We start from the raw sequence: 26495 nt of genomic DNA, 5'->3' as shown, positions 1-26495 counted from the left end.
CAGTGAGATGACGATTGACCGACCAGAGTCAGAGTCAGGCAGGAGGAGTCAGGCTATGGAACTCGTCGTCACTCGTACGCTCCAAGACTGGACTCTCTCTCTCTCTCTCTCTCTCTCTCTCTCTCTCTCTCTCTCTCTGGCTCTGGCTTCGTGGAGGGTCAAGCTCATCATTTTCATCTAATGAACTACACCAGTTGACAATGCGAGCTTTTTAACCCTCAAGAATGTACCCCAACACCTGGTGGCAAAAATTCAACACTAAGCGATCAGCAGGCTACCGGTAACTTGAACTAACAACAACGTAACAAATAATAATTACAATTATATTATAATTGCAAAAAGAAGTTTCTTATAACTTTTGATAACTAATTCGTTCGGATTACAATTAATTACGCGAAGCTGAACTTTTTTCAATTAGGAAAAAAAGGATAAAACTGAATAAAAAGGGAAAAATACTGAACGCCAGAAATGGCAATCAGGTTGTCACTTCCGCCAGTGCGATTTACAGAGCAATGCATAGGTTTTGCGTTAATTAAACTTTCTTTTTCTTTCAAAAGCAGCAGGAAGTTGCCATTTTCATTCCTGATACATCTGTGACAATATTTACTTGTACAACGAGTAAAATAGTTCTTGTACCCTAAGCCACGATAAAATAAAATCAGTAGTTCATTAGAATTTAGGGATTAAAAATCTTCTAATTAGTTTTGTAATGCTGATAAAAAGACAGCCAGATCAAAACAATAGCAGATTCCCCTTCAGAGGAAATTCAGTTGTCAAAATTAGACCAACACGAACTCATAATAGCCATCAGAAACAGCACACATCTACCAAGTTGACTCAACAGTGAAAAATTTAATTCATTTTGACGAACTTAGCAGGAACTAAGGTTTTATTTGACTAAATAGTATATAGATCACACCTCTCCTAATGTCTACCCACGAACAAAATATCTCGCGAATGAATAACAGATTTTTTACGACACTCAAAAAAACACCCGTATTCGGTGGCTCACGCCTGATGCTAGAATGTTGACGGCGATAATTCGTCCTATGTCCGTCAGTATCCAAACGGGAATGAACCATGTTTCTAGTAAAATTAAGACCTGTTCATTAGTTTTCACGTAATCCTACTGACTGTAAGGCAAGCAAACTTGAAAGGAGATAGGTACACCGAACCAAATTTATAACTTTGCCAGAAATAATAATAATAATAATAATAATAATAATAATAATAATAATAATAATAATAATAATATTATTATTATTATTATTATTATTATTATTATTATTATTATTATTATTATTATTTTATTATTATTATTGTAGTACAATATATCAGAAAGCACCAGTTAAAAACAGAAGAAGTGAAAGTCTAAGGATGACACACACCCATTTCCGTCTGGTGAATGCCTGCAATAGTAGTAGCGTGGATGAGGCTAATTAGTTTAGCGGGATAAGGATGGGTGACAGAAAAACAATTACTTTTATTGACCTCAAATAACGACTGAATGCAGCAGCCAAAGTGAAAGTTGCCCTTTTCGTCTTATAGACAAATTTGAACAAACACGGAAGCGAGTTGCAATGAAATTTACACAATCGCTGCTTTACCTCGGCGGGTATCCTGACCCACTGCCACTCATACCAGTGAAATTAAGTTTTAAGAATTGATATTGAGGACGAAGTTGTTAGACAAACTGGTGGTGGCAACATACATCGGAGAACACTCCCAAAACAGACGAAACATTACTCTTATCTTTCTAGTTAGAACACATTTTTATAGACACAATTCTTTAAAAAAATCTAGTATGTTCTGGTAACCGAGAAGCTTTACTAACTATGTTTTATTGCTTATCCCATACAAAAGTACACTCGGAGCAAGAGGAGAGGTGATAAATTTGCCCGGGAAACAATAACAAAAATACAAAATCTACTTGTCACAATTTTTTTTTACCAGATCCGTAATGTAATTGGAATAACCAGAAAGCCGCCGTAACATCTCGATTTCTTCACACATTTTGGATACGTTTGTCACTTGTCACTACAAAGCGTAAGATCCAAATGAAGCAGTAAACGAAAAAATTCTAACACTCGTGGCAGGATTCGAAGCCCCATAATATCTGGACTAGGGTCACATTATCCACTTGACCATGAAGAATGGGATGCCTTTTTGCCGTCCATATGGTTCTTCATTTGGGTCTTAAGCTTTGTGGTAGCAAACATTTCGAAAACTGTGAAGAAACTGTGAAGAGAATCAGAAAATAGTTTGCATAAACCTAGAGATGCTGAAGATGAATAAAAAAATGTACATACTGGAAAACACCTATACCACTCAAAGCCAAGGGGGATTAAATAAAACCATAAATCCTCACCCACAACCAGTCTCGCCCCCTCGCCCCCCAAAAAAAATTAGGGGTGGGAGATAGAGTGTAAACCAAATGAGGGACGAGATGGAGATGATCATGAAGCATCATATGTTACTAATCACAGAAATCTGTAACAAAATACACACCATTTGTATAACGCCTTTAGGCATCTAATATAGTAGTTAAGGTACAAGAAAGATCTCCATAATCCAGCTTTATTTATTCATTCATCCATTTATTTATTTATTTAAAATATGAACCCCGTAAACCAAAAAATACCCCTGGGTCATTCAAGATGATAATCACAAAATTCAAATCACTCCGGGAATTCAAACGGTAAAATTCGAATTAACTCCATTCGAGAGGAAAAACCTCATCAATTAGATCACGGAATGCCCCACAACTTCAAACCCTCGTCTCATGATCTCTCATATTCACCCCCCCGACACAGGTGGGAGGTGAGAATGAAGCATATATATCCTCGGCAGGTTAATGAAAAAGGTAATTGCTAGGCCTGAAAGCTATGCCAATGATTGATTTGTGTAGTGCCGATGAGCGAAGGGAAGGTATATACCTGGGGTCTAGCTTAGAGTTGATTTACATGTTTTGAGAATAAATGTGGAAAAATATGTAAATAATTGATACATGACATTTAGGAGAGGGGTTTCGTTCACGTTAATATTTAGAATTAATTCTTAGGATTGTCTTGATACATGCAGTTGTTAGAAGCAAGATGTAAATCATTATCAGATGATATTAAGTCCATCGGTTGCATTTACAAATTCTGTAACCGCCACTCTGAAATCCTAATCGTATACAAACATATAAGGAAAGACAGAAGTGAAGTGATACTGGGACTATTACAATAAATTTTTGAAAGGACTTAGATGATAAGGTTCATAGATTACTTACTATGCGCCAAGACTTAAAAGACGCTAAGAAGTAAAATTAAAGAATAAGTTAAAAGACAAAACATCACTGAAATTGCGCACTAAATTTCTCAAGAAAGCTATATAAACTTGAGCAAACAAAACGGACCCGTCTGATAGGCTGAATGATCTAAAGATTATGACATGCATGGCTGCCAAGCCAAGAACTGGGGCACTTCCGGCCATTTCAGAGGTTATGGCAGGGAACAAAGGGAGATGGAGTTGTCGGACAGGAATATGAAGACATCCAGACAATAAAGGTAATGAATTATAAGGATCTAAAAGAAAATGGGAGAAAACCCCACAGATGCACTGAGGAGTAATAGTTAGAGAGGATGGACAGTAAGACTGGCGAAAGGAACTTGGAAGGAAGGTAAAATGGTTAATGTGAGGGCTGACAATACCCTGAATGGACTAAGCTTCTCCTCTTAGCTGGAGAGAAACCCGCATAGACTTATACGATGAACTTGTATGATTCTCTGATCAGCACTGATGCATCTGTACATGCATTCACGTATTTAAAATACCTACGAGTTCAGGGTTGGCAAAGGATAACAAACTGATTTAATCAAGTGATTAAATCATTGATCTTTTTCATTAAAAACAAATCATTATTTTTTTATTTATTTATTAATTTTTTTTTAGCAAACAAATGGAAAAATGTGGTTTGGAGGTTAACAAAAACTTAAGCATAACTGTGCTGCATCTATTCATTTTGATATAAAAAATATCGCAAGTACATACTTTAGGTCAGAACTGGAAACCTAAAAGATATATCAATAGTATTCTGTCATAAAATACATTTTGAGGAAAGGAAGGATTGAAAAAGCAGCTAACAAATAAAAAAATAAAAAATAAATAAAAAAAAAAACAGCTACGACCAACAGTAAACCTCAATTCTTAAACGGAATTATTGCAGCCTTCGACATGTTCCACAATATCACTCTAGAATTCAAACTGCCCTTCGTATCCTTTCCAACATCCCATCGACCCCTCTTGTATCGTTTTTTTTTTTTTCATTGATCTTCGCCACCATAATTGGCTGTTCAACTTCTTGAACTTTTTACCTTGCGCTACTTTCCATCTATGGTTTAGGAACAAATCCTTCGGGCAAGTCTGGGAACACAGAAAACCTTGAAGTTCACGTCAATGGCCCTTGAAGGATTGTTCCGTTTAAACAGGGTTTTTATCTTCTGGATAATAATGAAAATAATGAATAAATAATAATAAATAATAATAATAATAATAATATAATAGATAATAATAATAATAATAATAATGTGATCCTAGAAACGGCGCATATAGTAAGAAAAGTGATGAACTACTAAGGAGGCAGGATGCAACCCGGAACCCCACACTATAAATACCACCCAGTCGAATTGGAGGACTGTGGTGATAGAGCAAAAAAAAAAAAAAATAAAAAATAAAAAAAAAATAGTAATAATAATAATAATAATAATAATAATAATAATAATATCTTGTTAATGGTTATTGCTGCTTCAGCGACATTCATCTTGCAGAACTGAAGCAGCAATAATCTTTAACAAGACATGGTTGAAAGAGGGTCTCCTACCCATGAATAATAATAATAATAATAATAATAATAATAATAAAATAATAATAATAATAATAATAATAATAATACTGAAAAGGAATCTGGAAAAAACTAGAGGCTGAAGTAGCTCCAGGACTCTTGCAGCAGAGTGTGCTCTAGAAATAACGCTCATAGCAAGAAAAGTGATGGACTCCTAAGGAGGCAGGATGCAACCCGGAACCCACACACTGTAAATACCACCCAGTCGAATTAGAGGATTGTGAAAGACCCCCGCCCAAAATAATAATAATAATAATAATAATAATAATAATAATAATAATAATAATAATAATAATAATAATAATAATAATAATAATGTGACATGGCTGTCTTCCTAAACTACAAAGCAATGGTTGAAGATATTCATGTTTGAAAAGAAAAAATGAAAGGACTTCCATTTGCAAAACCCTAGCTTTGGATGAAATACACACTTGCTGCTGTCTCCTGAAACCCTAAATGTGTGAAATGCATTGTTGAACAAAAATAAACGAATTTAAACCAGTTAACTTTGTTGCAATTAGCATGGGCGCAGCTACGTCATGTGAGGAGGTGTGCTTGGTCCCCTAGGAATTCTTGAAAAGGATAAAATAATAATAAATAATAATAATAATAATAATAATAATAATAATAATAATAATAATAATAATAATAATGGCACCTAAGAATAACGCGTTCGACTGTTGAAAGTCAGCAATAATTGTTTATACTTCTGTATAACAATTGTATGAATAACATTTGTGTGAAGTTGAATTTTTTCCGTATAACAAGTTGAGTTTTTTCCGCATAACAATTGTATGAATAATATTTCTGTATAACAATTGTATGAATAAAATTAATGTGAAGTTCAGTTTCTTCAAATAACCTGGCACCCCCCCCCCCACCCGCCAATGATGACGATGTGAGAGAGAGAGAGAGAGAGAGAGAAGAGAGAGAGAGAGAGAGAGAGAGAGAGATTATTTCATGAAAAAAACTGTCCTATATACCTCAGATCTCAAACCAAGTTTTCGAAACAGCAGTTCATCGTTCCAATTTCAAATTGTCTCAATCACGATAAGGTTATACGCACGGACTATGTCGTAGTTATAAACTGCAGAAAGCTAAGCCGAAACCGATCAAATAGTTCGGTTTAGTTTACCCTTTAAAAGCGTTGTTGTTCACCTGGTTCATTTTCTTTAATTAGATATAAAAGAAAATGTACGGAAAAGCTGTGACTACTACAATAGAAACCAAGGATTATGTCATGTAAAAATGCTACAGTAATCTTTGGTATTAAGTTATCTTCGGGTACCCACCTGTGCAACCACAACCTGCAGATATCTATAACATCTACACGATCAATCACACGGACGAAATAGATCTGAGAGTACAATAACAATTAATTAAAAAGCACAAAAAAATTTACGGAACGTTAGTCGAACAATGATAGTCATGAAAACAGCTATCTGGAACTTGTTCTTGTTTACCGTAGTGTGTATGTTCGTGCATTCTTTCATCGTTGTCGAAATTAATAATTATCAATAACGTTTGAACAAATTGTCTATGGAGGAAAATCCGTAAATCACAGACAATCAACGTATGGACATTTCCTGAGTAAATTGAAGATAGACGTATGTATTTGTACTTTCTTCCTCACTAGACTAGTCCGCAGTCTTAGAAAAACAAAAAGTAACTCTCTTAAGGAAGTGTACACCTTGAGGGATAAAGGTACTACCTAATCTCCCGCCTGAGTAATCAAAACAATTACGTACCAGTTTGTAAAAATCCAGCCAACGTGGCATCAGTGCTGCTCTTAATATACATTTTTTGTCCTTTAATATTGATTTAAAAATTCATCAAGTTTATCTTTACAGCGATTAAGGTTTTCACTGTTACAAATGGTCCACTTCGATTCCTAGTTAAATATCTGTAGCTAGTTTTGACTGTTTGGGTGCGGCATAAAAAATAATTAAGTAAATCTATTGTTGAGTTACTGCTAGAGAGACAGAGCTGTTTTAAAGTGATTGCAACTATATGTATTGATATCACTGTTGCTACAGGTAACAGTATTTACCCGGAGTAAAAAGATGTGTTGTTGCTGTTGAATCCCATCATCAGATTATTCTGGACCTAGGGAGACAAGATGATGATAACATAAAATATACCAGCATCTATGCTTAACGAACGGAATCATATCCTATTAGATGAGGTACAACATACAGAATCACAATAAGTGAAGTTATTCAAACAGGATTCAAGAATAATATATGCCATTCTATATAGCAGTACTTAGCATTGGACATGTATACAATGTTTGTATACATGTTCAATGCTAAGTACTGCTATATAGAATGGCATATATTATTCTTGAATCCTGTTTGAATAACTTCACTTATTGTGATTCTGTTTGTTGTACCTCATCTAACAGGATATGATTCCGTTCGTTAAGCAGAGATGCTGGTATATTTTATGTTATCATCATCTTAATTGTCTCCCTATGTCCAGAATAATCTGACGATGGGATTCAACAACAACAACACATATCTTTTTATCACTCCGGGTAAATACTGGTACCTGTAGCAACAGTGATATCAATACATATAGTTGCAATCACTTTAAAACAGCTCTGTCTCTCTAGTAGTAACTCAACTATAGATTTTGTTTTTTATGTCGGCACCCAAACGGTCAAAACTAGCTCGTACATAGGCATATGCTACAGATATTTAACTAGGAATTGAAGAGGACCACTTGTAACAGTGAAAACCTTAATCACTGTACAGATAAACTAGATGAATTTTTAAATCAATATTTAAGGACAAAAAATGTATATTAAGAGCAGTAGTTGATGCCACGTTGATTGGATTTTTACAAACTGGTACGTAATTGTTTTGATTACTCATGAGGGAGATTAGGTAGTACCCTTATCTCTCAAGGTGTTCACTTCCTTAACATATTTACTTTTTGTTTTTCAAAGGCTGCGGACTAGTCTAGTGAGGAAGAAAATATAAATACATGCGCATATCTTCAATTCATTCATGAAATGTCCATACGTTGCGCGTGTGCTGATTGTCTGTGATTTACGGATATTCCTCTATAGACAATTTGTTTAAACGTTATTGTTAATTATTAATTTCGACAACGATGAAAGAATGCACGAACACACACTACGGTTAACAAGAAGAAGTTCCAGGTAGTTGTTTTTTGTTTGTTTGTATGGTGCTTTTACGTTGCATGGAACCAGTGGTTATTCAGCAACGGGACCAACGGCTTTACGTGACTTCCGAACCACGTCGAGAGTGAACTTCTATCATCAGAAATACACATCTCTCACTCCTCAATGGAATGGCAGAGAATCGAACCCGCGGGCACCGAGGTGTATGCTAATACCATACCAACCACGCCGCTGAGGCGCTTCCAGGTAGCTGGAGGTTTCCCTCTGTTCATTTTATTAAAAGGGTACTCTTGTTTGAACCGAGTTGGTACAAGAACAGACTGAAATTACGCTTGGCTACCAGTTTGTACAGTTTGTCATTTGAATCTTTTACATCTGCATGATCAACTTACAACAACTTTCTACATCATACTGTAAACTACGTCTTAAAATCTCGCTTGGTAACCATTTCTCAGAGTGTAGGTCCTCACCATAACATAAGATGGGGTGACTAGTCTCCCTTTTGGAACATTTTCCACTTGGTTATAATAACCTTTCTGTTCTAAATGACTCCACTAACTGGGCTAAACAAGGTCTTACTTATTCCTAATCCACCTCCCAATTAAAAGACTGACGGTGTTTATACACCAGCAGTGCTGATTACAGGTATGTTACAAGGACAGTAGGAGCTTCGCAGTGTGAGAAAGCACTTCATGTTAGGTTTGAAAACTTCCACAACATTAGCCTATTCACACACCCCTGCGTGAGTGCGTGTAAATATATTACACAATCCAATATATTGCACATATATATAATCCATTAACCAAACAATCTTATTCCTGAATAAATATTGCGTTGTGTGCACATGAATGTTACGTTGGCACAGGGCCTTATCACATTCATAACTGCTTACTTAAAGATAAGATAAAAAGTCTCTTCACATCTACCAGCCTTAGTCATATCATTGAAGTCTTCAGCCGAGTGGACTGTTCGTGTCGTGAACTTCTAAAAGCATTTTAAACTCGAGCGGAAAATAACCTGCACAGACCAGAGAACATGTGTGAATTGTGCGAATGCTGTTTATGTGAACTGTGCGAATGCGCTACATGTGCAGTTTGCTGCTGCTGTACGGGAAACATATGCTGTGGAGTGAGTAGAACCTTGGTTGTTTATTGGTAATACCTTTCTTTACCCCGTAGAGTGAAGCCCTTTGAAAGCAACTCGCCTAAAGTACTCTTCTAAGATGTAAATGCTTTGAAACTTGCAGCAAGCCTTAGTAATATGGAATATAAGCCACTAGACGCGAAGAGGGAGTCAGAAAAGTTATTAATTGTCATGCAAGAACAGAAGCCTTGGTATATAACCTCGAGTGGAGATTTGGACAAGATTCTGTGGTGAAACATGAGGGAACCATTGTTATCATAAGTGTGGGAAAAGGGTCAAAACAGCTTATCTAAAGTAAAAGTAGGACAGTGGTTACGATGATTTCTGGTATGTTTTTCACGAATGCATCTTGACATCACAACTTTCGTTATACTTATCTTGAATGGTGTATTAAAAGTAAAGCTAGTATGTATTTTTAAAATTTCAAAGGATATTTCACAGTTTACCCATTAAACTGGAGACATAGAAGCAAAGTAAAGCCGTGAATATCTCCTGACTGAAAAAGAATAAAATATGAAATCTTTTACTTTCAACATACTTCATCGAAGCTGTTCTGTTTGACTGTAAAATAAAATTTATTAAATAAAATTTTATTTTTGGGTTTCTCAACCTCTCAGGATTGGTGGCACTGAATTGAATTAAACCAATGAAGCCTGAACACTGAATTTTTACCTGGAGTGGATGCTTTATGATTATTTGTTTGGACCATTTATTCTAATATTTCACTGTTCCATCCAAATATTCGAATAGCAGCCATCCCAGACTGTAACAGGTTAACAATGACCTATCACCATTGCTAGGGAGAAGAGCTAAGTAAAATGCAAAACTGATTGATAAACTAAAATAACGTGATAAAAGTAAAATGCAACAAATAAATTAACCATGAAGTAGAATTCATGTCACTCCGCTGAATAAAGAGAACAATTCGTACCAAGTTTGGCTTTGTTTAATTCCAACAACAGGATTAATATTATTATAAACTTTTTCTAACGCCTAATACCAGTTATTTAAAACGATTCCTCACTGAACGATACACTATAAGGAAAGAAGGCCGTTCAGAATGCAATCTTATAAAATATACAGTACTTGACTGCTTACGTGCATGACTATGAGGCAATGGAATGTCCGATCGCCACCCCGTCTTACTTTTGGGAACTGGATAAATCACATTATTCTAGAAAATGTTTACAGTCAAGATCAGTGTTTCCATCATAATTGTTTTGGCCAGTTTCTGCAACAAATGTGCAGCATAACTGGTCAATACAGTTTTTTCATGACGTATTCTTTTCAAATTTGCTGTGCTATGGACAGACTGAGGTAAAGCCCCACTTATTCAAGAAGTCTGTGAAACTTCACGAACAAAAACAGTGTGATAAGCAAATGGCAAAATCCCTTTTTCAGTCTATTAAAAAAATGACTCATTACTGTTACTACTAACTTTTCTGTGAAAAGCTTCAAGAAGAATTCAGATTTCCCGTTTTTTCAAATTCTTTTTCAGCTTGTGAAAAAAATGACTCGTTACTGATACTACTCACTTTTCTGTGAAAAGCTTCAAGAAGAATTCAGATTTCCCGTTTTTTCAAGTTCTTTTTCAGTTTGTGAAAAAAAATGACTCGTTACTGATACTACTCACTTTTCTGTGAAAAGCTTCAAGAAGAATTCAGATTTCTCGATTCTAAATCGATTCATCATCTTTATCAGATAAGTAAAAGGGTCAACGAAATGTTTCACGTCAGACCCACTTTGTTAGCTCACTTTGGGTGAGGTTGAAAAAGGGACACTTAATCAGAGGCAAGTAGGGAGAAATAAAAACAATATGTATGGAAAACGTTTGGAGAATCAGATGCTAGTTTTCTGACGGCCTACAACCTTTGTCGATAATCAATTAATCAACTAATATTTTCACAGCAAGTCGCTTCAAGATCTGATAAGGACAGACGAGGAATTTTCTGTCCTCCGATAAAATTATCCAGTCCGATATCTCAAGAGTAAAGGTTTTAGGTTAATCTCTAGCCGATAGAGAGACTTCTGAAGGAGGAAAATATGACTTTCTCGAAATAAGGGAAGGGTCACATTCCAGCTTTTTATCTTTCCTCGTTTTTAATTTCGCCAAGTGGTGTCACTGAAGACGGATATTGTTATAGATTCACTGAAGAAATGATCCGATGTCGTAAATAAAAATCCAATGCTTAAGGAAAAGTTTTAGTACAAAGTGCATTTTCAGTGCTGATTACTGGTTAAAGTTTTACTGAAAATTTTATTATCATCACTGGGCTCTAAAAATATTCACGATCTTATGCATGGAATATATTAAGTATAAATTTAAAGGTTTCCTCTACGTATTTATAGAATCATTACATTACTACCATTAACATTTCTTGCATGGCCATCAAGTCAGAGGGCCCCCCCCCCCCCCCTACCCTACTCCAACCCCTTCATTCTCCCGACCGACTTCCCTTTTTTTTTTTTTTTTTTTTTTTTTTTTCTTTAGAGAAAAGGCCAATAATAAGAGCAAACAAATACCCTCACCTACTCCAGGTACTGCGAAGAATACTAAATAATAATAAAGCTCAACGAGAGGGCGCGAGAAAGCTGCATTTCAAAAATGGAGGTGTTTATAAGTCTAACAAAACGCAATTAAGGTAGAGAGCCTGAGATGGTCGGCCATGTTCGTCTCCGCCTCTTGGCCACAATAAATAAATGAATAAATCAATCAATCAACCAGCCAAATAAACAAGGCTTAGTAAATAATCTAATCTTCCCCTTTCCAGGCTGTCATTGGTCTAATCGTGCTGGCGGTGGTGGCCGCAATCATCGTCTTGATCCTGTACTTGACGGGAATTATAGTAGTCTAAGGACGGCGACTATAATCAGTTGAGGTAAGTTTGTGCATTCACGAAAATCTATTCCTTTCTCTATGCAAAGAAATAAAAGAAATTTTGATTTTCTGAAAAAATTTGGGGTTCTCTTGACTTGGTATGTAATGAAATCCCATTAAATAGAAAATATAACAAATAAATAAACAAATAACTTCTTTTGAAATATATTGTGGGCAAACAGGCAGACGAACTGACAACCATATCAAACTATAAATAATTCTTGCCACGCCCATTACTTGCAAGCTGACATACAGACAAACAGACGCAGCAGACTGCCCTACTTTTGAACATTCTGACAGATGGAATAGAGCAAAAGGAATGGCACTGCCATTTTTATTTATATTCTCCTTTATCGATCTTAAGCGTAAATCGATCCTACGAGGAGAAACGTCTTCAGGTTAGCATCCTGAAAAAATCAGGGCCCTTACTGACCTTCAGCAGTGATTATGTATCTGGTGGTTAGTCGATCGTGACGGATCTCAGCCAGGGTTTAAAAAAAATAAAAGAGTGAGAGAGAGAGAGAGAGAGAGAGAGAGAGAGAGAACCAGTGTGTTAATACCATTTGGTGCCACCCCTTCTGAAGATAAAAGATGTATAGTGAAAAAAATAAATAAATAAAAAATAAGCATACAAAATGGTAATACAGCATAAGGTCCCCAAATATTGACTGATCTTACGTCACAAGGGAAAGTCTACGTAATATTTCCCAAGATAAGGTATTTACTTGGACGAGCAACAAGGTCAATTGCATCAGTATTCTCTTTATCAGTTTAGCTAAATATCCTGATTTTAATGCGTGTTCAATTATGCGATTACAGTACTTACGGGTTTAAAAAGTGATTGTGTAAACATTTTATCAGGGAAAGGCTTTAGCAAAGCTGTCTGTGAACAAATTACTGAATAAACAGCTAAAGGTCAAAGTTTGTCGTCATACGGAATTTAAACAAATATGAAGTGCGTCTGTGCTCTATTATAGTTTATCATTTGCTATATAAATTTTTAGTTATCAGTTTACCATGTACACGCGTCTCGATGCGTTTAAATGCTTTCTAAATGAAATACCTAGAATATATACATTACATGTGTACATATCTTAGTTAATACCAATGAAGTTATTGTCTTAGGAAGAAACATACCTCTTGGGTGTTCCCTGTATTTTTTTTTTAATAACTGAAACTTTTTTTTTAGCTAATTAATTCAAATATAAAGCCCATACAATATTTTTGCTTTTAGAAACAATATAAGGCTAATATTTTGACTATTGCCTGAAGCTTTTGAGCTAGTCCATTAACTACAAAGTCACAGAATTTTTATCTAGTATTATTATTCAATGTCATTAAGCATAGTCTATTAAATACAAGATCACAGGATTTTTTTAGTCTAGTATTACTATACAAGGTCACGCAACACATCGGGTTAGTCCATTTAAATACAAAGTTACAGAACATTTTGATCTAGCATTGTCATAGGTGGTCATACAACATTTTTGTCAAGTCCATTGAATGTAAGGTCCAAGAACATTTTAGTCTAATCCATTAAACACGGGATAAAAAAAAACATTTCGGTCTAGCATCAGCATAATTAACATATACGGTCAAACAACTTCTTGGTTTACTCCATTAAATACAAGGTCACAGAACATTTTGGCCTCGCATTAACAGACAGGGTCACGCAACATTTCGGTCTAGTCCATTAAATACAATGTCACAGAACATTTTTTGGTCATACATGATTCAGTGCAGTCCAGCAAAATCTCAGGCATTAAATCATTATTTTTCTCCTACAGCAAATGAGCTTGATGGAGATGGGAGATACCAGGATCCGGAGGAGGAGGCAGAGCTAAGACTGCCAGAACGAGGATGGAATACAGCCTGATTAAGATCAAAAGGCCAAAAAACAGAAGGACCGGAAAACATCGATTAGGAGCATCTGCGGAGAACTTTCTTTTGTCAATCAAGTCATTGAAAGAGATCCTCGGAGTCATTATTATAATTGTTATCATTATTATCATTATCATTACTGCAAATATGTTCTCACAGGGCAAAGCTTTTACATAAAACTCAAAAACATTTGTCGCCAGCGGAGCGAAAAAGTGTAGAGAGGTTCTTAAAAGTGCATAATTAGGAAGCGCTGGGCAAAAGGAAAGGCTTATATATAAAATGTGATTATACTGTAGATTGAGCTGAAGGAGCATTAGCATTTGTGAAGTTTTCAACTTCAAAGAAATGGAAGACGCGTTTCTCTTATATTTCAAGCAGCTATTTTCAGCTAGACTTGAGCAAGGGAGCGAATCCAGATCTTGAAAAAATAAAAGTTGATAGTATATAAAACAGAAGAAAAACATGACTATACCAGCATGGATGTTATTATGCATCTGTCTAATTCTGTTACGGTGAGCCTGGATCCATTGAATCTACAGCCAAACTTCTAAAAACAAAAAATCACCAGATAATCGTTGCTCATTGAAGTATATGATTATAGGAAGATTTCAAGAGTTGAAATACCGTTCAGAGCCAGGATAGACAGACGATGCATGTGTTCCAACTTACTCGCCGGTGTCAATAGCCTTTTGGCCTAAGTAAATTCAACATTTGTTTTTCAAAAGATGCTCGTTATCATCAGCTCACTGAAAGTATATTGCTAAATAGTTTCACGCTGCCAAAATATTTTCATTATGCATTCTACTCTGTAACACTAATGTGCAATCTTGGTTTGTTATTAATACAGGTATTTTCGTAAGAAGGATTTTAATCATCCCTGTCTTGAAAAAACCAATGACTTTGGCAGTACATACTACAAACTAGTTTTCAAAACGTAGACAAACCAACTAAATGTCAGCATACATCAATTCCCTAAAAAACCAAATGACAACAATTTCTTTATCAAAATACTTTGTCTAAACGCACAAAGCCCTTCCTCTGTTCAACCTTTGATGATTAGCCTTACTTTACCAATGAAAATGAAACCATTCTCTTTTCTATGTTTGCTAAATAATACAATGTCGCGATAATTCTTCAATTACAAATTTCTTTTCTCAAAGTAAAGACTTTTACTCTAATTCCTTGAGAAATTTCCCTCTCCAGACACACCTACCACATATTCACCACTATACTGAGTATCTCTCCCGTATCATCAACCTCGGATGCCTTTCCATTCTTCAGCCATGTTAATGGCTTCGTAACATCCCCAAAATGTCACTTCCAGAATCATTCTCATATAGTATACACTAACCCTTTCACTTAACATCATTCAAACCTGCCTTTCAATTCAGCATTATAGCTACAAAAACAATCCCTCTGCCTTCACAAGACCACTCGTCTCTTCAAAAGGCAAAGCTACAGATAATTCTATTTTATTCTAAAAGGACTCCGCTCGTTAATTTGTCTCTCTGAATTGATTGGCATCTAGTAAAACCTTTTCCCCTGATTGAACTTCTTATCTCACTAGCCAGACATACACTTCTTTTCTTCCTTATTCCTATAAATCTATACTTGCAAGTTATTCTTCCATTCGCTGAGGATCCATCTCTGAACTTTGCCTACCCCTCATAATACACGTCTTCCACTTCGCACCCTGTGTGTATATATATATATATATATATATATATATATATATATATATATATATAATATATATAGATATATATATATATATATATATATATGTAAATATATAGTATACGTAAGCAAATGCTGCGAGGTATAATCTCACACTTTTAAGTATGTTTTCACACTCTTAAGTACCTTCTCATATTCTTGAGTATAGTTTCACATTCTTAAATATGTTCTCTGGAGAATCTTCTCCCAACTGCACATAATTTTACACGTAAAGTTAACACTTTCCCAGACAGTTATGAGATACCACAATATTTGGGGGTGGAGACGATACCCGCATTGAATGAACTACTATGCATTTCAGGGCCGTGTCCAATTGATTTTCGTTGATAAAATCCTACCAAAACATCGGATGGGTCACATTTTGGAAATAGGTATTTGAAGCCACAGCCTAATTGGCAAAAAATATGCAGTAATGTCTAATGTGAATAATAAAGGCACTTACCAGAGTAAATATAAGAAATTGAAAGGGTAACTTAGCTAAATTTAGACGCACCCAGAGAGAGGCTACTTGTGACGTGAACTATGACATCAGACGTAATACCCAGTAAACTTTCCATTCACAATAGTAAACACGCCGATAACAGGAGGAGAGCAGAGCATTCATACGTCAAAGCCAATCTGTTCTACGTGACTGCTGTCTGGTGCTTCACTTATGGCAGGCCTGGCAAATTGTCCTCGTGGCTGCAAGACTGCTTTCGTGCTGCGTGTTTTTGCAGTATGCAATAAAGAAAAGAACCGCATGCGTCATATGATTAATATTAACAGGTAAGTGGATAACAGATCATGCACAAACACCAAATGATTCAGACAGGAAGCCTAAATTAAATTTTATAGGGGTCATACTTGAATGACGAGTTTGGAAAAAAAATGAGATATAAAAATATTTTGTTTATATTAATGTATATCTAAATTTTCCCAATAAGAATAAGAGATGACAGATTTTTTCTTGACTGCAAACTATATCACTGACTAGCTCCATCAACCATATTTAACAATTTACCTATTCTACTGCTATCCTTATATATATAGTATATATATATATATATAAGTCATATCACATTTCCGTGATTCATATACATATATCGAGCTACAATGTCCTTTAATATCTAATTCGCTCTACCTCGGAATTAATATATTTTCATATATGCTAACCGAAGGGGAATTTTTCTCGATAATAGATTTGCCTGACCAGGGCGCGAACCTATGGATCCTTTCAAACCGGAACGTCGTGAGCTTTCCTACTACCACCACCGCGAGAGGTTAAAAGTTCATGTCGCCTCTCACCCCATATACCTTTCGCGCGCAAGGTAATTAGATGGTTTGGAGACAACATCAACCCACCTCGACTCCGGTATGTTTGTAGTGCTTTTTGACAACACGTAGGCCAATCTATAAGTCATATCACATTTCCGTGATTCATATACTATATCGAGCTACAATGTCCTTTAATATCTAATTCGCTCTACCTCGGAAATTAATTATATTTTCATATATGGCTTAACCGAAGGGGAATTTTTTCTCGATAATAGGATTTGCCTGGACAGGGCGCGAACCTATGGACCTTTCAAACCCAGGAACGTCAGTGAAGCTTTTCTACTACCACCCCGCGAGAGGTTAAAAGTCATGTCGCCTCTCACCCTCATATACCTTTCGCGCGCAGGTAATTAGATGGTTTGGAGACAACATCAACCCACCTCGACTCCGGTAGTGTTTGTAGTGCTTTTGACAACACGTAGCCAATCTATAAGTCATATCACATTTCCGTGATTCATATACATATATCGAGCTACAATGTCCTTTAATATCTAATTCGCTCTACCTCGGAATTAATATATTTTCATATATGCTTAACCGAAGGGGAATTTTTTCTCGATAATAGATTTGCCTGGACCAGGGCGCGAACCTATGGATCCTTTCAAACCCAGGAACGTCAGTGAAGCTTTTCCTACTACACCACCGCGAGAGGTTAAAAGTTCATGTCGCCTCTCACCCTCATATACCTTTCGCGCGCAGGTAATTAGATGGTTTGGAGACAACATCAACCCACCTCGACTCCGGTAGTGTTTGTAGTGCTTTTGACAACACGTAGCCAATCTATAAGTCATATCACATTTCCGTGATTCATATACATATATCGAGCTACAATGTCCTTTAATATCTAATTCGCTCTACCTCGGAATTAAATATTTTCATATATGCTTAACCGAAGGGGAATTTTTTCTCGATAATAGATTTGCCTGGACCAGGGCGCGAACCTATGGATCCTTTCAAACCCAGGAACGTCAGTGAAGCTTTTCCTACTACACCACCGCGAGAGGTTAAAAAGTTCATGTCGCCTCTCACCCTCATATACCTTTTCGCGCGCAGGTAATTAGATGGTTTGGAGACAACATCAACCCCACCTCGACTCCCGGTAGTGTTTGTAGTGCTTTTGACACAACGTAGCCAATCTATAAGTCATATCACATTTCCGTGATTCATATACATATATCGAGCTACAATGTCCTTTAATATCTAATTCGCTCTACCTCGAATTAATATATTTTCATATATGCTTAACCGAAGGGGAATTTTTTCTCGATAATAGATTTGCCTGGACCAGGGCGCGAACCTATGGATCCTTTCAAACCCAGGAACGTCAGTGAAGCTTTTCCTACTACACCACCGCGAGAGGTTAAAAGTTCATGTCGCCTCTCACCCTCATATACCTTTCGCGCGCAGGTAATTAGATGGTTTGGAGACAACATCAACCCACCTCGACTCCGGTAGTGTTTGTAGTGCTTTTGACAACACGTAGCCAATCTATAAGTCATATCACATTTCCGTGATTCATAAACATATATCGAGCTACAATGTCCTTTAATATCTAATTCGCTCTACCTCGGAATTAATATATTTTCATATATGCTTAACCGAAGGGGAATTTTTTCTCGATAATAGATTTGCCTGGACCAGGGCGCGAACCTATGGATCCTTTCAAACCCAGGAATGTCAGTGAAGCTTTTACCTACTACACGTTCCTGGGTTTGAAAGGATCCATAGGTTCGCGCCTCTGGTCCAGGCAAATCTATTATCGAGAAAAAAAATTCCCCTTCGGTTAAGCATATATGAAAATATATTAATTCCGAGGTAGAGCGAATTAGATATTAAAGGACATTGTAGCTCGATATATGTATATGAATCACGGAAATGTGATATGACTTATAGATTGGCTACGTGTTGTCAAAAGTACTACAAACACTACCGGAGTCAGGTGGGTTGATGTTGTCTCCAAACCATCTAATTACCTGCGCGCGAAAGGTATATGAGGTGAGAGGCGACATGAACTTTTTAACCTCTCGCGGTGGTGTAGTAGGAAAAGCTTCACTGACGTTCCTGGGTTTGAAAGGATCCATAGGTTCGCGCCCTGGTCCAGGCAAATCTATTATCGAGAAAAAATTCCCCTTCGGTTAAGCATATATGAAATATATTAATTCCGAGGTAGAGCGAATTAGATATTAAAGGACATTGTAGCTCGATATATGTATATGAATCACGGAAATGTGATATGACTTATAGATTGGCTACGTGTGTCAAAAGCACTACAAACACTACCGGAGTCGAGGTGGGTTGATGTTGTCTCCAAACCATCTAATTACCTGCGCGCGAAAGGTATATGAGGGTGAGAGGCGACATGAACTTTTAACCTCTCGCGGTGGTGTAGTAGGAAAAGCTTCACTGACGTTCCTGGGTTTGAAAGGATCCATAGGTTCGCGCCCTGGTCCAGGCAAATCTATTATCGAGAAAAAATTCCCCTTCGGTTAAGCATATATGAAAATATATTAATTCCGAGGTAGAGCGAATTAGATATTAAAGGACATGTAGCTCGATATATGTATATGAATCACGGAAATGTGATATGACTTATAGATTGGCTACGTGTTGTCAAAAGCACTACAAACACTACCGGAGTCGAGGTGGGTTGTATTGTCTCCAAACCATCTAATTACCTGCGCGCGAAAGGTATATGAGGGTGAGAGGCGACATGAACTTTTAACCTCTCGCGGTGGTGTAGTAGGAAAAGCTTCACTGACGTTCCTGGGTTTGAAAGGATCCATAGGTTCGCGCCCTGGTCCAGGCAAATCTATTATCGAGAAAAAATTCCCCTTCGGTTAAGCATATATGAAAATATATTAATTCCGAGTAGAGCGAATTAGATATTAAAGGACATTGTAGCTCGTATATAGTATATGAATCACGGAAATGTGATATGACTTATAGATTGGCTACGTGCTGTCAAAAGCACTACAAACACTACCGGAGTCGAGGTGGGTTGATGTTGTCTCCAAACCATTTAATTACCTGCGCGCGAAAGGTATATGAGGGTGAGAGGCGACATGAACTTTTAACCTCTCGCGGTGGTGTAGTAGGAAAAGCTTCACTGACGTTCCTGGGTTTGAAAGGATCCATAGGTTCGCGCCCTGGTCCAGGCAAATCTATTATCGAGAAAAAAATTCCCCTTCGGTTAAGCATATATGAAAATATATTAATTCCGAGGTAGAGCGAATTAGATATTAAAGGACATTGTAGCTCGATATATGTATATGAATCACGGAAATGTGATATGACTTATAGATTGGCTACGTGCTGTCAAAAGCACTACAAACACTACCGGAGTCGAGGTGGGTTGATGTTGTCTCCAAACCATTTAATTACCTGCGCGCGAAAGGTATATGAGGGTGAGAGGCGACATGAACTTTTAACCTCTCGCGGTGGTGTAGTAGGAAAAGCTTCACTGACGTTCCTGGGTTTGAAAGGATCCATAGGTTCGCGCCCTGGTCCAGGCAAATCTATTATCGAGAAAAAATTCCCCTTCGGTTAAGCATATATGAAAATATATTAATTCCGAGGTAGAGCGAATTAGATATTAAAGGACATTGTAGCTCGATATATAATATATATATATATATATATATATATTATATATATATATATATATATATATATATACTGTACTTACACACACACACATTTATATATAAAGCTTCATTTATAAATCATGTGTATGTGCATGTATGTACTATATATGTCTAAGTTCATATATGTAAAGCATTTATATATCTCTAAATATTCTACTCATACTCTTCCTTCATGTTGAAGTATGAATAATAACAATAATGATGATTATATTAATAACAACAATAATGATAATAACTGTGACGAATATTAATGATTATTATGACTTATAATATTATCAATTTCTTTGCATGAACGTGTGCGTAGAGAAAACAAAGTATAACATATAATGCATTTTTATTCACTGGCTAAATACTGATCTTTGTCCACAGGCCCTACGACCGTGTGGCAAATTTCATGGGTATCACGTCGCTTTCTGTGAGGAAGATTGTTCACCGTAACAGATCAGTGATCTCACATGAGTCTGCTGGCAAAGTATTTCCTATACCACAAGTCTTTGATAATTTTACAGTGGGTGCCATTCATCGGTTTGTTCACGAGATATTTGCTGCAAAGCAAGTATTTACTGTTAGAACCCTGATGACAGATTTGAAGACAGCCACCATAATTCCTGAAACTACCTCCGAGATAGCGGTGTGGCGGCTCCTGCAAGATATGGGATTCAGATATAAAACGTCTCAACGAAAGATGTATCTTGCAAAAGAGCCCATTGATGTGGTTTGCCGACGGATCGGGGCTCTCCGGGCTCTGAAGCGCCATCGAGAAGATGGAAGGGAGATAGTATATGTCGATGAGACGTGGTTCACCAACAGAATGAGCCACAACAGAGAGTGGGTGGACACCGCACAACCTGCTACCAGTGCCACGCATAGCCGACAGGTACCACCTGGCGAGGGAGAGCGCTTCGTGGTGGTAGCAGCTGGCACAGCAAATGGATTTATTGAAGGCCCTTTCCTTTGTTATCCTGCAAAGAGTACAAGTGGCGATTACCACGGGGAAATGACAGGCGAGCTGTTCATACCCTGGTTAACAACGCAGCTTCTACCATTGCTGCCTGAACCATCAGTGTTGGTGCTCGACAACGTACCTTATCACAGCCAGCTATTAGACGAGTGTCGGTGTCCTACCACGGCCACCAAGAAAGCAGACCTTATTACCTGGCTTCAGAGTCGCCGAATCCCTGCCCCAGACGGTGCCACAAGACCTGAGCTGTTGCTCATATGTCAAAAGAACAGGCCAAAACCACAGTACATCGTGGACAACATAATTCGAGAGTGGGGCCACGAGGTGGTGCGTCTGTCACCTGCCCACCCAGAGCTCAATGCCATTGAGCAAGTATGGGCGTGTATGAAACGTCATGTGGTTGGACCTATCATTATAAACTTAGACAACGATGGCGAGGATATAGAAGACCTATACCTGGATGATGACGATGATGAAAATGAATAAAAATTATTTTGGTTGTGTGTTCTCTATTTTCTTTCTTTTTCCCTTTACTCATGAAGAAATATTGATTTCTGTATTTGTAACGAAACTTCTTTACTTATGGTCTGCTCAGTGAGCAAGACTCAGATTCGAACAAGTTCTGTCTTAATCTTAAACAAACAAAAACATATGCGTTTACATAGTTTTATATTTTAATCTTTGTATAAGTTTATTTCACATTTCAGTTTTAATGCAGTTCAGCAGAATAATTGGATCTATGGATTATAAAATTTATGTTATAGCCCAAGTGCTTAGACTATGAATTATGAGTATCATATTGCACTATAATGTAGTTATGCTTAAAGGAAATATATATATATATATATATATATATATATATATATATATATATATATATATATATATATATATATATATATACAGAGAGAGAAGAGATAGAGAAGAGAGAGAGGAGAAGAAGTGTATCGGGTACCTGTTTGTGTTTTTTCATTCATAAAGTGGCTATACGACTGGAGTGTCTAGTAACTACGTCATACTACAGTAGAGTATCATGAGTGGGAGGGCCTTCAGTAATGACGTCTACATAGTCTCTCTCTGGGTGCGTCTAAATTTAGCTAAGTTACCCTTTCAATTTCTTAGATTTACTCTGGTAAGTGCCTTTATTATTCACATTAGACATTATTGCATATTTTTGCCAATTAGGCTGTGGCTTCAAATACCTATTTCCAAAATGTGACCCATATCCGATGTTTTGGTAGGATTTTATCAGCGAAAATCAATTGGACACGGCCAAGAAATGCATAATTTTAAGCTCAATCCTAAACTTTTGAGAACACGCGCCCATAAAAATGTCCCTGTTATATAAACACCAAAAATTTTGTTTACTTTTTCATATGTATATATATTATGTATATATATAATTGATATACATAATGAAAAAAACATGACCGACAATTTTCTATACAAAGACTTTCAGGAACACAACAATGGGGAGAGAATTATCGCGTCTAAAACAATGGACGCTCAAAACGTTATCACGCCATTTGTCTCTGACGCCTCACATCGATTGAACAAGCATATACTCACAAGTTCTACCAGCATGCGTCACTCCGCAGATGTTTCAATTGTGTGCTGTAACTGTTGCTGCAGGGGCTGCTGTCATGGTTCTAAGACGTGCCAAGTAAGTAAACAAGTTTTTTTGATGTTATTAAATAAACAGGGACATTTTATGGGAGCATGTTCTCACAAGTTTAGGTTAGCGCCTCAGTGGCGTGATCGGTATGGTCTTGGCGTGCCACCTCGGTGGTCGCGAGTTCGATCCTCGGGCATTCTATTGAAGTGTTAGAGATGTGTATTTCTGGAGATAGAAGTTCACTTTCGACGTGATTCGGAAGTCACATAAAGTCGTTGGTCCCGTTGCTGAATAACCACTAGTTCCATGCAGCGTGAAAACACCATACAAACAATCAAAAGTTTATGATAGAGCTTAAAAGTGTTAACTTTGCTTGTAAAATTATGTGCAATTGGGAGAAGATTCTCCATAGAAAATACTCAAGAATGTGAAACTATACTCAAGAATATGAGAAGGTACTTAAGAGTGTGAAAACACAATTAAAAGTGTGAGAATATACCTCTCTACATTTGCTTACGTATACTTTGTAGGAAGGCACTATAAATTCCATAAGCATTTGAATCTGAATAAGAAGTTAACTATGGCAACGAACTAAAAATTTTATTTTTTAACTCACACTTACTTTAATATTCAGGGATGACCTCAGTGAAGATTTAACTTTGAATAAACACACTCATCCAACAATAAAAAGAATTCAGATGTATAATCCTGAATGGTCAACCATAAACTCTAAAACGTATTTTAATATTCAAAGTGCAAACATTAACTTGCCAAGCAACCCACTAAACAATCAACATTCATCAAGTAAATAGTAACGCCATTAGGCCAAAATAAATGCGATACAATAAAATGCAGGTTATGAGAAACAATACCAAATAAACAAATCGGCAAACAAGCAAATGTGATTCAGAATGAATAAACATGAAAAAGGAAGCCTAAAACTACCCAAGAGTCGATGGACTAACTGATGTAGTACGTCGTGTAGAAGAGAAGTTTCAGCAGAACAAAAGACTTCGCACACATGACCCTTAACTCAGCCAGGACAAATCCCAGGAGTCTACAGACACATATTAGCCTAAGGAATCTGGTCTCTGCAAACAAGGAAAGCTCCACCTATCTAGAGCTATGTATAAGTCCTGGTTTTGGCGAATACTTTTCAAGCAACAGAAATGGACAGGGTGACTTTCGTAGTTGAGAAATCGAAACTACACATACAAAATTATGAATTAGGAGCTGAAGTTATTGAACCTGTTACGGGCATCTTCCCAGCAGCAAAAAAATAAAAAAAATAAAAAAAATAAAAAAATAAGGATATACGTTGACGTCCTCAGGAATAAGCTTGACAAGGCAACCAATGGCCAGTATAAAAAAAAAATAAGTACCTTTTAGGATGCTACCCTGGGGAACTCCTGCCTCTTGGTATTTCATACTTTGATTCATACTTCGATTGTGTCAACTAATTACTCTTGAAATTTTTTCATGCTACAAAAAGAATTTTACAACCATTGGGAATCATCATCGTACCTCATCCAAATCAGTCTTGAAACGGAAGCCTCACTAAGCATGACAGACATAGTTGTTATATATTCCAATAATTTTGCACAGATATGACAAGGGAAGGGCATTTATTCTACGTCCAACTCTCTCTCTCTCTCTCTCTCTCTCTCTCTCTCTCTCTCTCTCTCTCTCTCTCTCTCTCACACACACACAAGACTTTTAAAATCTGGCTTGGAAGTTTAAGACATAAGTTTTACAATGTATAAGTGTTTTAAAAGAAAGCTTTCTCTTTTGCAGTGCTGCGTCATCTCCATATTACTGGTGATCATAGTTGGCGCCATCCTTCTGGCTCTCTACCTAACAGGAGTCATAACTTTCAATACTGACGTTCACGATCCCTGATTAGTAATGAAATGTCACGAAAATGTATGTTAACAAAATAGTACCGTAAATACACGAATACTTGGTGAAACAGTCTTTTACTTTAGCCTTATGTTGATATATTTATTACCATAAGCCTATTCTCTGTGAAGGATGTAGCGTCGAAAGGGATACACATCTTGACTTCTCTGCCAATAGGAATGAGGTTGCCAGAGGTTGCCAGCACAGCGAATTTTTTATTTATTTTCCAAAGCAGGTGGTGGTATCCATTTAAATTTGGGTAGACTGGTCTGATAGCCAGTAGACCATGGGATATCCTTAATCATCTAAAGTGTTATAAAAATTAGGCAGAGAGTGAATACGGAGGGGACCGGGTGTATGAACTATACTCTGTTTTTTTTTCATCTGTCTATCTGCCTGTGGTGTTTTTGTATGGTAACACTGCGTCCCGGGCTTTAGATAGTTACGCTATTTGTAAGTTTTAGGTAAATAAAAGGATATCTGGGTGTACATTTGCAACTGAAAAGTGTTTTAATAATTTACTGTATGCGAATTACACCTTTAATATTCGAAATAGGATCTTATTATAATCGTTGAATGTAAGCTGAATGTAACTATCTAAAGCCCGGGACCCAGTGTTACCATACAAAAACACCACAGGCGGATGGACAGATGAAAAAAAACAGAGTATAGCTAGTGCTGAATATGAAGTTTATCCACGATTCAGCATTCATATATGAATGTGACAGTGATTAATGTTCTTTCTTTGGCTGAAAGCCACCCCGTGACTATGTATACATAACTTGACCTTAGCAAAGGTCAAGCAGTCGAAAGGCCTTGCAGAACTCCATTGTTTCTCTTACCTTCGTGGATTTTGTATATTTATATATATTCATCACATTCCATATTTTCGTAATTCAGTTGTACACACTCACACACATTATATATAATATATATATATATATATATATATATATATATATATATATATATATATATATATATATATATATATATATATATATATACTATACATGGAGAGAGAGAGAGAGAGAGAGAGAGAGAGAGAGAGAGAGAATTTATACCACTGTGTACAAGTCTTCTGGAGTTTCTGGAGATGGCCTTGCAATTAACCCAAAGCTCGGTCACGACTTAGTTAATTATTTTATTGACAAAAACATACAATTATTAGTACAAATTTGTCCACAAAGAGACAGTACAAGATAAACAAAGTGGACAGTAATCTCTTCTGTTCTTGCAAGTACATGGCCTACAAAGTAAAGATACAACATCAAAAATAAAAACTTCGCCCAAATAACATAAGCCCGTAAGACAATAAAAAACGAAAAAAGTGACTTACTAGAGAAAAAACGTCGTCACATCACCATCCAACATCAAGTCCTAACACACA

The 26495-nt window shown here is 36.6% G+C and overlaps 1 protein-coding gene and 1 long non-coding RNA gene across 2 annotated transcripts; both read left to right on the top strand.

Annotated features, from left to right (window-relative positions):
• Positions 1-8972: 8972 nt before the first annotated feature.
• On the top strand, positions 8973-14406 carry LOC135199409 (uncharacterized). The gene is made up of 3 exons (XR_010311062.1): positions 8973-9161; positions 11948-12055; positions 13842-14406. It is a non-coding gene; the product is annotated as an uncharacterized LOC135199409 (long non-coding RNA).
• A 1364-nt stretch (positions 14407-15770) lies between these two features.
• LOC135199419 (uncharacterized) lies at positions 15771-22113 on the top strand. Its single transcript, XM_064227444.1, has 2 exons — positions 15771-16437; positions 21000-22113. The coding sequence occupies exons 1-2, from the start codon at positions 16325-16327 to the stop codon at positions 22075-22077; spliced, it is 1191 nt and encodes a 396-aa protein (XP_064083514.1). The 5' UTR covers positions 15771-16324; the 3' UTR covers positions 22078-22113.
• The last annotated feature ends 4382 nt before the right edge of the window (positions 22114-26495 follow it).

The sequence above is a fragment of the Macrobrachium nipponense genome, chromosome 23 (genome assembly GCF_015104395.2).
Source record: "Macrobrachium nipponense isolate FS-2020 chromosome 23, ASM1510439v2, whole genome shotgun sequence".
In the NCBI taxonomy this organism is placed as follows: Eukaryota; Metazoa; Arthropoda; class Malacostraca; order Decapoda; family Palaemonidae; genus Macrobrachium; species Macrobrachium nipponense.
This window is presented reverse-complemented; position numbering and strand designations above follow the sequence as displayed.